General features: G+C 38.0%; 1 protein-coding gene across 1 annotated transcript in view; it reads right to left on the reverse strand.

The window, feature by feature from the left end:
- Nucleotides 1-9,299: 9,299 nt before the first annotated feature.
- The window catches only part of RP1 (RP1 axonemal microtubule associated), a 222,929-nt gene continuing 218,816 nt past the window's right edge, over nucleotides 9,300-13,412 (reverse strand). The window contains exons 56-58 of the mRNA XM_060775314.2: nucleotides 13,251-13,329; nucleotides 10,978-11,053; nucleotides 9,300-9,372 (exon numbers count right to left, since the gene is read on the reverse strand). Coding sequence (XP_060631297.2) covers nucleotides 9,318-9,372; nucleotides 10,978-11,053; nucleotides 13,251-13,329 — 210 coding nt within the window. The 3' untranslated portion in view covers nucleotides 9,300-9,317. The remainder of the gene's footprint in view (nucleotides 9,373-10,977; nucleotides 11,054-13,250; nucleotides 13,330-13,412) is intronic.

Consider the following 13,412-nt stretch of genomic DNA (forward strand, 5'->3'; position numbering starts at 1 on the left):
TCGATTTCTGAAACAATAACGAATCGATTCGTTAATGGCGGACGCGACCGCGAAATACGCTAAAAAACCTCCAAAACCTTCTGAAGCTTCCCTCTCCCTCCCTTGACTGTTGGTGTGATATTATAATTTTTTTTTCACTAATTAAACCATAAAACTGGCCCAGACATGCGGAAATAATAACGAAACAACCTCAAAACAATAACGAAACGAATACAATATCGAAATACGAAGCATTTACAAAACGTTTTTGAAAATTCGTTTTTTTTAATAATTGCTCCAGAATGGTTCGTTATCGTTTTGTAATTGAAAAAATTAACAAATTATTAACGAATTACGAATTAACGAAACGAAACCACCCAGCCCTAACAATAACATATGAAAGCTGACTGGCACAACCTGGGGTTCACAACCAGATACAGTGAAGACATCTGTCCTTGTGCTTTGCTACTCTGCTGCTGAGTATGCATGCCCAGTGTGGAACACATCTCACCATGCCAAAACAGTGGATGTGGCTCTTAATGAGACATGCTGCATTATCACAGGATGTCTACGCCCTACACCACTGGAGAAATTATACTGTTTAGCTGGTATTGCCCCACCTGGCATCTGCTAGGAAGTAGCAGCCAATAATGAAAGGACCAAGACAGTGACATCTCAAACCCATCCTCTGTTCAGATATTGGCTAGCATGCCAATGCTTTAAATCAAGAAATAATTTTCTAAGATCTACAGAGATACTTGCAGTAACAACTCAGCAAGCGAGAGTCCTAAAGTGGCAGGCTAAAACCCAGAATTTCAAGCCATGGATGATCCCAAATGAGAGACTCCCCCCTGGGCATACTGAATACTGGGCAACTTGGAAGGTGCTAAGCAGACTGTGCTCGGGCACCATGAGATGCACATCCAACCTTAAGAAATGGGGCTACAATGTGGAGTCCACAACATACGAGTGTGGAGAAGAGCAAACCACAACCACCTGTTGCAATGCAGTCTGAGCCCTGCCTCGTGCACAATGGAGGACCTTCTTATAGCAACACCAGAGGCACTCCAAGTGGCCAGCTACTGGTCAAAGGACATTTAGTATAATGCCAAGTTTTTGAACTTTATGTTTTTACATACATTACATCTGTGCCCTTGGTTCACTTCTGATATGATAAATAAACCTACAACCTTATCTAAAATGCTGTGTATGAAATTATCTTCAGACCAGTCTTACGAAACATGAAAGAGTTCTTTCATGCATTATTTTGCCTGATCTGTTTCTTTTGCTGAATTAAGAAAATCCATGAAATCTTGCCACTTAAGAATAGGGGTGACATAAGCCAAATAAAATAAAATGTCAAACCAAGTTCCTGTCCAAGTCAAAGTTACAGCATGACAAAATCCTTCAAAGCTTGGGTCACCTGGTCTGAAGGAGTGCCTCTTCCACAGAACCTTGGTAATTGTAGTGGTGTGAATTTTACAGTATAGATGCACCCATAGATTCAGAAGCATTACCAAGGTTATTGTCACTTGTGGTAATTTCTCTGCCAATTAATTGAAAGAGGAAACAAATAGTCACTGTGACATAGAGGATGAAGTACTGAATTTCTACTTATCCTTGAAGAAGAAGAAACAGAATTCTAATTCTCATTTTTAGCTGTTGACATGCAAAGTAGTCAAACTTATTTTAAGGAGAATGTGTATTTCCTGAAATTAACATGGTTTCTATTCAAAAGCAAAAAATGCATCTTGCCTAAACTCTGAAACTTTTACCTCCCATTGCAAAACTGGTGCCACTACAGTTGGCGTAACCATTGTGTTTTGCACCCCCTTGCACCTCCTACTGATGCTCCAGCTAAAAAATTGCTCAGTGTTTCAGCATCCTTCTGATTAGACAACTTGTCTACATTAGCAGTTGCACAGCAGTCACTGTGAAATCACACTGACATTCCAAACGATTGGAAATTGCAGGCTATATTAAGGATCACTGCTAGAGTATATTTCATTTATAAATCAAATTAGCTATTGATTGTGTGATTTTTAACATGTATAAAAATAATCTGAAAGTCATCCATGTATACCAGCTTCCATGTTTTTCTGGTTATACAGCGGGAACTCTGCTTGTATTATTATGGTTTCTCATTCAACATGATTTTTCTCTTTATTTCAAAGATGATTTGCAGTCAAGATCTACTTGGAATATGTCCCTATAAAGTTTTTATTTAAATACGGAGGAATATTTTTCTTGATTTTATTTTCATCAAAATAAATTTCAAACTTGTGACAATATATTGCTGTTTTATATAAATTATACTAATGAAAGAAAAGGTGTGTTTATCTAAATCCAGACCATTTTAAAGAGAGATTTTTAAATCTCTCTTTCTAGAGAAAGAGGGCAGGGATTCTGTACAGTTCCATTTGTCTCTAGGAGGCATTGAGCATAGTAAGGAGCCTTTGTTGTGTTTTTAGCAGGGATCATGTCAAAATTGTTCTACACAGCATTCATCTTCAGTTGCCTTTAAATGCAAAGGAAAGCTATGAGCCATGAGATGATGAGACACTGGAAACCTTGTTTTTCTCTTTCTCTTCTAGAGCTTTGAAAAACTCCAGGTGCATTAGTATGTTTTTGTTTTGTATGTGTGAGTACTCTTTATTCTGTTTTAGCAGTTTTCTTCATTTCATCTTTCCCCAATTATCTTTATTTGGAAAGCATCTGTTTAATTCTTTGGCTTTTCTCTGTATTTTCTGTGAATGTTCTCTTAACTCATGCAAGGCCACCATTTGATTTTTTTATTTTAGGAACAGGCATTTGTTTTTCTAGTTTTTCTGTGTTGTTCTTAGATGCCTAACATTCCTTGGCTTGAATTTCTTTCTGAATTTTATACTTCCTTCCTATCATCCTCCGTAAAATCAACCAACTCTTGATCATTAGAGAATGTAAGGGCCCTCCTCATTTCAGATTGATTAGTTTTTCAGTATAAGACTGGTTCCTGCAATTGTCCATAGGTTTTTTTTCTATGTATGTGGAATAAGGATATGAATGAAGATATTACTGATATTTGAGACTAATTGTGAAAGCACATCTTTGGGAATTCCTAAATACTATCATAAGAAACTAGATCATCTAATGTGGAGTTTAAAAAAGTCAATGTTTCTATGTTTCCCCTCCCAATTACGCTAAAAGCCTAATTTTTGATGAATTAAGAGTAATTTTCCCATTTGGAAATCTCCAAGAGGGGTGATTCACCTAAAAACAGGCTGTATTGATTCCCTGCATCACTTTAAAAAGAAAACAAAACAAAAAATAGAATTGGACAACCATACACTTTAGGGTGGTCCTGTTTTTTCCCCATAAGACATTACTTCTCAAACTTTTGTCTTCCACATGTTTTGGATTTCACTTTGTATGATTCCTGATTCTTGGAAAGGTTTCTAGCAGTTGAAATCCAGAACAGCTAAAGGATCAGGGCTTGGGAATCAATGTCTTACGAGGAGATTCATGAGATGTGTGGGTGCATAAAATTGGCCTCTGAACCTGCTCAGTCCAACTCCAATCCTTGCTCAGCTCACCCTTTGCAAATCATATCATTTCAGCCTTAGAGGAAGGCAGTGACAAACAAACTGTACAACTTGTGCTAAGAAAACCCCATGATAGGCAACCTTTGGGCAGGCCTGCACAACCTGTATCCCTCCAGGTGTTTTAGATTTCAGCTCCCAGGATTTCTGACCATTGGACAAGCAGGCTAGGGCTTCTGGAAGTTGGAGGCTCAGACATCTGGAGGGCCACAGGTTGTTCAGGCCTGCTTTAAGGTGACCATAAGTTGGAAACAATTAAAAAGCACAACATAAAAAGATATAACCTCTTTCTTCTAGAAGTTCTCCAAACAGAGAAGCTTAGCTGCTACCAAAAATCCTGCCTTTCAGCCATTCCAGTTAGGCTGAGACTAGAAAATCTCACCCCATACCCCATAAATACCATGCCATAGTGAGTGGTTTAATAGGCTGAACATAGTACTATCTATATACAGTAGAAAACTTGTATTGTGTGATTTTCAGGGTGTGCAATAATGTTTTCTGAATTGTGTTCTCTACCAATGGCAATCTCTCCTAATGACCAGTGCACCACTTGAGGAAGGGGAGAAGACAGTGGTGATGTTTGCATTCAAAGGGGGCAACTCCAGTTAGGGTAAACATCTGCCTTTCCCTCACAGATTTATAAGAATTAAGTTTATTTTACCGGAGGTGTCATTTGGATATCTCCAGTAAAAGCACAACCAGTCTCACATGAATGTAATAATGTGGCTCTCGTTCATGTTGATGCTTTGTCTCTCAGTTACTGAAGTAATGAAATGTCACTGAACACCTTGAACCAAATTTGGGAGATGGGGTGATTTTCTGCAGTAACACTAAGCTGCTTGGCTTTATTTCAGAAACTTCAGCTAGGCATGTCAAAGTAATCTCTTTACCTCAAGGATCCCTTTTGCTCTGCTTAAAATATTCCTAACCAAAGAACCATTAACACACATCAAATCATTTTAATAGGGTACAAAAACGTGCATGAAAATATTTGCCAAAGAATAACAGAAGAACACACTGTTATAGGAAATAGGCAGATACACTTTGCCCAGGGTAGAATAGTGCCATGATACTGTTACAGCATGTACACTTGACTTCTGTTGTGCATTACTCGTCTAATAATACTTCATTAAATGCTCAGTCAGTTTTGTTTTTCCACATCACCAACTCAAAAATGCTGTCCCCTTTAAATGAAGTGGAAGCTGTAGCTGAGTACCATTTCTACACAGCACTGGGTTAGTTATTTATGGCTAGAAATAAACATTTAGAAAATGCTACTGTATTTATAGAAACTCGGTGAAGACAAGACTTTAGATTTTGAAGACACAGAAAAGGCTATATAGGAGAACCATTTTCCACTGATTTTCACTGGTGAGCTGATTAATACTTTTGGATGATTCAAGGATCCTTTCACATGACACAATTGTAGCACCATCATTCCACGTTAAAAGCTATTGTTCCATCCTGTGGATTTTTTTATATCTGAAGTTCAGGAAGGGATATTTAAAATTCTTAAGACAGAGACCTCCTGTACCTCCCCAAAATACAGACCTCAGGACTGCATAAGACATTGCTATTAGAGTTGTGCAGGTTTTTGTTTTTTTACAAATGGATTCCAGCTGGTTCAGCCCTTTCAGCCAGCCATAAATAACAGCACAAGCTCAGCCACCATTTTTTTTCTGGCTATAACAGACCACATGGATGCCAAAACTACTGCTTTCTCTTTCTTTTGGCTACACATGGAGCACAGAGTGATGAGCCCTGCCTGTTGAGCCAATCAGAACAGAAGAAAGTTATGATGTGTCTTTTAACCAGGCTTGGCTTCCATTTTTCTGTTGTGAGACAGATTGGTGAACTAAATTTTTAGTGCTGCTCACAGCTCAGCATGGCTTAGCTTGCATTTTGACTCAAATAACAATAAATAAGCAGTCTACTTTCGACACACTTAAGAAACTACCATCGATGGTGCCCTACACATGAGGCAAGCTTCAAATGTGGGGTAGAGGATGTATCTTACCATTTCTAAAGCTGCCATAAAATGAGGAGGTAATTTATAACTTTTTTAAAGAATGGCTAATGATCCTTCAAGTGGTGTGGCTCCCACTGAAATAAGTGTTTAAAAAGGCTGCCTCCCTTAACTCAGCTTCATTGAAATGGTATTGAGGGCAAATGATCCCGGAAAGGGTGTTTTCTTATACCAGCTTGAAGAGCTTTCCAGCCATATGATGGGGGGAAGCCAGGACGGTGTGCCAGGCCTGTAGCCAGGGAGGGGGTTTTAGGGGTTCAAGCCCCCCCCCCAAATTTTTCAGGTTAAAAAAAACCTGGTTTACTCATGAATTTTAACTGGTTAACCAAATCTCCATGCAAAGTCTATGAGATGCAAAAAATTAAGAGTCCCTCCAGAATAAGTTGTCAAGCAAATATTGACAACTTATTCACAGTGTCATTACTTGCAGCAATAGCCAATGTAGTGAAGCAACCAAGTTGTGGGGAGGGGGGGATGTTGAATGCTCTCATTAAGGAGGCCAGACTTGGTGGAGGTGGTTGACAGGTGTGGAGCTGCAGGCTAATGAAGGCTGCTCTGCCCCTGCAGATGTGCTCTTTGCTTCAGCGTGACCCTACCCCCCCCCGCTGAAATTTTCAACCCCTCCCCCCAAATTTTCAACCCTCCCTGAATTTTTTTTCTGGCTACGGCCCTGCAGTGTGGGCCACCTCTGGCAATGTGAAACTCAGGCTGAGGAAAGAAGGGAGAGTGGAGGGAGACATTGCTAGGCATCAAAACCTGAACCCAGCTGGCTTGAGGCTTGAAGCAGCTTATGAAAGAAGGGTGAGTGAAAGAGAAATAGTTGGGTCTCCCTTTTAAAAGTCTGAACCCAGTCAGCTTACTGAGGCTTAGACTTCACTCCATGTGATGAGGGGAATAAGGAGAAAGCCTGTATGGGACGGGGCACGGGACCAGCACCACCGATGGTATGTGTGAAGAGGTCCAAGGAGAAAAGATCCCAGAAAGGATGGTTTCTTAAGACTGATGCCCTAAAGTGATGGAAAGGGGAGCCTTATAAGTTCCCCATTACCACCAATGGGCTGGATTTTCCCAAATTATTTGGTTGCTGGATCAAAAATGGATTTTTTCCCCGAATGAATTCAGGGGGCTTCTGTAAAATGAATCTGGGGGCCCACCAAATCCATATACCAAAAACAGAATGGGTTTAACTGAACTGCACACCCCTAATTGCCATGGCTATTAAAGATAAATTGCTGTATTCTAATTGTATCATGTGAAAAGGACACTGCTTTACTCAAAAAACCCAAAATAGCCCATAAGATTCCACCCATTCCCTTTTTATTCTTGTTTTTGTTACAATCATTTCAAAGGATCTTCTATATTCTTAACAAAAATGATACTGCTTTCCCCCTTTCAAACAGAACAAGTGGAACAAATAAGCAAATAAGCTGCTAAAGGATTCTATTCAGTGTTAGTAAAGGCAAACAAATTAAGAAGGCATTATTTACACTTGAAAAAACAGAAATGACATCAGGGTGAGTTAATATTACAAACTATTAATGAAAGACACACTAAATGAAACAAATCACATAATAGATCACAGCAAAGTGATTCTGTGTAATGAATACTGATACCAGCTGAACACATCTGTGCACTTGGAGGATACAATTTTCAATGTATTTCAGTACATACTCTAGCCATGTGTTCTGTTGCTCCTTTGAAAAAAAACAAAGAAAAAAACTCTTCAAGAAAACTAAATTAACTCTATTTTCTTTCTCATTCAAAAGAAAGGTCTTTCAGTTTATGGCTATGAGACAGATCTAATCTACAGGGAAGATTAGATCTGTCTCATAGTCTTGAAAATCTTTGATAAGTTTCATTTTTTGCTTGGAATGTTATGTTTAAAAGTTAATTTGGTAATATTTAGTGTTAGAAACAGATACACTGGTGTATTACTACCAACACTAACAGTCATAAAACAACTCCGAATGTGCCAATATAAAAATGTGTTCTTAGAATCAACAGTGGCAATGTTTTACTTCGGAGTTATTTGATCTAAAATTGAATTCTTTCAAAGTGTACCAGATTTAAAATTCAGATTCCTAACTATTCAATAAACATTTGGATTCAAAAATGCAAACAGTGAGAACAGACTTTTGCTGCCTGCACTTTTTTCCAGGTTCATATAATGTAGATAAAAGTCAATAAAGTCTGATTGGCTACAACATGTCAGTAGGGTGCAATACTTTGTTTGTGATACCTTGCATAGGTCTCTTTTTGGACTGTATGCAAAGAGTCTGGTTTTTTGAACATATCCACTTCTACTCCTCACAGCTGTCAAGCCTCAGGAGGTGCCACAACTGCTGTTGATACGTACTGGTGGGGAGATAAAGTAGCATGGAGGCAATTCAAATGTGGATGAATGAGGTCCTGTTGGCTCATAAAAGAAAAGGAATGGACCTGTCTCACAAAGAGAGTGCAACCCTTAGAGATGCATCAATTGTGTTACCTTTCCACTTTGTCCACTTTCCACTAACATTTCACTGCTTGGGGAGTGATTTTTGGCTTTGCACACACATCTATAGACTAGAATCTTGCCCTCTTTCCAAAAAGTCATTCTGGCCTAAATCTACTGGTTCTGAGAGGCTATTCCCACCCCCATCTGTTTCCCCTTCTACTGCATAGTGCAACAGCAGGATTTGGGCTTGTGTATTATTCCCTATATATATGACATAATGTCCTGTACACCTGTATTGCCTAAAAAACACAAAGCAGTGGTTCCCAAGCTTTGGTCCTTCAGTTGTTTTGGACTTCAACTCCTAGAAATTCTAGCCATTTTACCAAATGTTAGGAATTGTTGAAGCTTAAGTCCAAAACACTCAGAGGACCAAAGGTTGTGAGGCACTGTCCTAAAGGCATCAGATTCTATTTGATCTTGGAGGCTAGCCAATGTTAGCCCTCATAATACTTGGATGATCAATGAATACCATGTGTTTAAGTTATATTTTAGAGGTAGGAACTATAAAAAACTACTTTTGAATATCCCTTGCCTAAGAAAACCCTATAGAATTCATAAGGTTGCCACAAATCAACAGGTGATTTGAAGGCAAGTTCACAGACATACTTACATCTGTACACCTATTTCCAGTGACAGTCAATGAAAAATTCAGAGATTTGGATTTCTGGATGAGATGACCTCCAATCAGACTGAGCTGAATCATTTCCAGATCCTCTAAAACAGGTCTGCATAGGATCTTGTGGTTGGTACATATATATTCCAGCATTTTTACATATCAACTACATTGATTTGTTCACTGAGAAACCTTCATATTGACTGAGATCATGTGGAATCGTGTATGATTGTGATAAAATTCTGTGGTAATATCGGGAAGGTGTTTTAATGAATATGTAAAAAGATCAACTTTAAGACAGGTATATATATCACCAGACAGCAGATTACAAAAAAATCATTCTTTCTTTTCCTTAGTGGGAAAAATACCACAGACCCTACAGATATTGTAAAAGGATAGGTTACATTTACAAAATTGCACTGCAACATGAGTTTATTTCTGCTTGGATAAAAGTGTTAACAATTTTCAGTAACATTCTTACAGGAGTACTAAAATGTGATGGACTGTTTTGATATTTCTTCATGATAATTAACAGTTCTTTCACAATTAGGAAATACAAATGAACCAAATCAATTTGAAGGAGAAAAGGAAATATGTTGAAACAGGATTCTCAAGACAACATAATTATATGTAAAGTTGCACTACAGAGCGTCCATCATTCTCATCTTCAGGAAGCCACCTGATGAATTAAAAACAATTTTGGTTAGAAGAGAAGGTACATTAGATACCCACCCAACTATATAAAATCTCCATGAAGGCCTCAATACAACCATGTTCCTAATCACAGAATCATGGAGTCATAGAATCAGAGAATCTTATGGAAGTCCCTGAATAAAGATAGTGGTAATCAATGAAGTCACAACTCAAAATTATTAGTTCAGATTTTGCAATTGCCATTTTCAGTTTTATTGTGTTAGGGGAAAAGGTTTGAAAACAGAGAAAATAGAAAGATTTGACATGGTTAGTAACCCATTTAAGCAGATTAATTGCATTTTAGTAAGGTTGTTGTAGGTTTTTTTGGACTCTAGAACATAGCCATACAGCTCAAAAAACCTACAACAACCCATTGAGTCTGGCCATGCCTTCTACAATACATTGCCTTTTAGTAGTCTGTTATTTTTGATTGGAAATAAATAGCAAATGCTTGGAGGCAGATGGGCAAGCCGGTAGGCTGAATCCTGTCCATTGGTCGACCCCAGAATATCATAGAAGGGAAAAGATCTCCCCAGGAATATAGCTACAATGGATCTATATAAAGCAACTATTCCATCCATAAGGCTAATGTTGCTATTGCCTGCTGTTTTCTTGGCTTACTTCACCTATTTCATTCACACTGTAAACTGTATATCACACATTATGCAATATAAAATCAGACTGAATGAATGTCAGATCTGGAAGAATGTGTTTGCTAAAATGTGTAAACGTGGAGAAAGAAGAACTCGAGAACCCAAGAAGTATAAAGACTTCTACATGATGATTCCCAGATTTTGGTCTACTAAGTATTACAGAATTCAACTCTCAGAAACCTTTGGTAGCTTCACCAATAGTCAGGAATCTAAGGTCCAAGGCTGGATCTACACTGCTATATAATCCAGTTTATCAAAGCAGATAATCAAGATTATCTATTTTGAACTGGATTATATGAGTCTACACTGCCATAAATCTAGTTGAAATCAGATAATGTCAGTGTAGATGGGGCCCCAAACACCCAGATATATTTTAAAGTGTGATTACACAAAAATCTATAAAAGAAACAAAAGCAACACCCCCCCCCCCAAAGAAAATAAAGGGGGGGAGAGAGAAAGGGACAGAAGTATCTCTAATGTTATTAAGTGCCTTCAAGTCATTTCCAACTTATGGTGTCCTTAAGGTGAACTTGTCATATGGTTTTCTGAGGCTAAGAGTATGTGACTTGCTCAAGTTCACACAGTGAGTTTTCATGGCTCAGTAGGATAAATATAAAGCATATTTTTCCTTTCATAAAGATTCAAGGGATTTCAATGAAACAAGTGAACTTCTGCCCCTCTCACTCCAGGATCCAAAGCCACTTTCCGCCCATTGGCCAATTTTTGTTCATTCATAGATCAGAAATTATCTTTGGAAAATGGGAAGTCACATTTCATTTGAGAATATATATATATATATATATATATATATATATATATATATATATATATAGGTTTGAATAATATTAGGACATGAATATTATTACTGTTGTAAGAAAATTAATAACTCAATATCACTACCTATCTTCCTTTAAAAAAAGAGAAAGACAAAAACAAACCGGCTACAGTTGAAACAGTATGATTCATTTGTAGACACATCTGTGATTTCTACTTTTTCTAGAAACCATCGACTTCCTGTGAAGGAAGGAGAGAAGTTAATATGTGCAACTCTGAATACAGAACAACCATGAAATAATTCATTTTCCTTGTCATTGCAATGTACTAAAATTACACAGTATTACCACAAACAATATGGAAATTTGTGGTTTGTAAAAATATTGCATTCGGCAATTTTCTTAAACACAATCTGTGAGTAATCAATTAAAAAAAACCAAGAGCAAAATATCCCAATGACATGTTGTTTAAATTAGTTCAAACAGTTAGGACATTTTTAAGCCCCTTCCACACAGATCCAAAACCCATGATGAGTTTTGGGATAATCAGAGGCATCCAAACCATGCCTCAGGTTAATCCAGAGTAAACTGGGATTTCCCAGTTTACTCCAAATTAAAAAGCACCTCAACAGATTCAGGCTTTACTGCAATTTCAGATCTGTTGTGGTATTGGATCTGTAGGGATTGACTTTTGGAACCATCTTCTGTGATTCTGAAGGCCAATCACCATTGCCATCCTGGTACTAATATTTATTTATTTATTTATTTATTTATGCCACTTTTCTCCTGCAAAGGGACCCAAAGTGGCTTCTAACATGTTAAAATAAAATGCAAAATTAACAACATCAAAGGGACCAATATAAAACATTATAAGCAATTATAAGAAAAACATCTAAAACAATATACATTATTGTGATATCTTATCAAATCTTATTACACTTTGCTCCTCCCAATGAAGATTGAATCTTCTTGTCACTTCAGCCTGGATTTATTGGCTGAAGGCTTGTTTGAAGAGAAAACTTTTCAGCTGTTATTTGAATGATGGAAGGGAGAGTGCCATTTTGGTCTCCCTGGGGAGGGTATTCCAGAGCTTCGGCATGGCCACCGAGAAGCCCTCTCTCTCATTGTCACCAACCATATTTCAATTTGTTTGTCCTCATCCAGTCCATTACTGCTGATAGGCACCAGTTCAGAGTCTGGCCTGCTTCCTTGACTTTTGGTGGAAATGAGTAACAGAGTTGGGTATCATCTCTGTAGAGGTGGCACCGAACTCCAAAACTCCAGATGATCTCACCAAGTGGCTTCATGTAGATGTAAATAACATGGGGGGAAAGTACAGAGGCCTGTGGGACCCCACAGGACAATGGCTATGGGGTTGAGCAGGAATCCCCCAGTACCTATTCTGGGTCCTTCTCTCCAGGAAAAAAAATGGAGCCACTGCAAAACAGTGCCTCCAAGTCCCATCCTGCCAGGCAGTCCAGAAGAATAACATGGTTGATGATATCAAAAGCAACTGAGATGTCCACAAGAACCAACAGGGACACACTCCCCATGTCTAGCTCTCTGCGTAGATCATCTACCAAGGTGACCAATGTAATCTCAGTCCCATAGCCAATACTAAAACCAGATTGAAATTGATCTAGTTAATTTGTTTCATCCAGGAATCCCTGGAGTTGCAAGGCCACCACATGCTCCAGAACCTTGCCCAAGAAGGGGAGGTTAGAATGGGAGGCATTTTCCATTTTGCTGGCAATCACTGGCAAAAGGGAACAAAATAGAGGGAGAAGGGTCATCTGTATGATGAGGTCCACAGTGTAGCTGCTTTTTAAAGAAAATGAACACCCTTTCCAATATTATTTAGAGCAGCCCCTTTCTACCTGAGAAATATTTATGTGACCCTGGATAGATATAGGTATATAAAATAGGCATAAAATCAAACATTTACTAATAATAAATAAGCATCTGCTAAACAGGATGATTTTCCTTTTTATGAAGTACACCACTAGGTAACATTCAGAAATCTTTTACTGTTGCCAAATCTTTCATGACCCAACGATTGAGCTAATTTGGGGTCAAGACCCATAGTTTAAGAAGCAGTTATTTAGACAGCTATAATATGTGACAACATAAAAATGGTTTTAGTTTATCATCTTTATATTCCATTATGAATCAAAGGATCTCAAAGAAACATATGTGAATTTTTCCTGCTTTGATCCTTGTCTGTTTGAGGTGGGTTAGGATGAGAAAACGTGACCAATCAAGGTCACACAATGAACTTTATGGCTAAAGAGGAATTTAAAATTGGATTGATGGACCTTGATCCATCAGTCCACGTGGCACTCCAGATTTCCACATTCTTCAAAACACTGTGAAAATGTCATACAGAACACAATATTCAACATAATGGGAACATGCAAATGACACATATCCATGCTTACCAAATCCTTTCCTGTCGTGCCCAATTTCAATCTCCCGCAGCCTTCCAACTTTCTTTGTCTTAATTTTGAATGTGTCCAACTTTTGAATAAAATGAGAAAAATAAAAGATAAAAATGTAATAGATTTTTGGGAACAGGTATGCTCTCTTTGTTCTGTTTTGGG

Source organism: Anolis sagrei, chromosome 4 (assembly GCF_037176765.1).
Source record: "Anolis sagrei isolate rAnoSag1 chromosome 4, rAnoSag1.mat, whole genome shotgun sequence".
Classification (NCBI taxonomy): Eukaryota; Metazoa; Chordata; class Lepidosauria; order Squamata; family Dactyloidae; genus Anolis; species Anolis sagrei.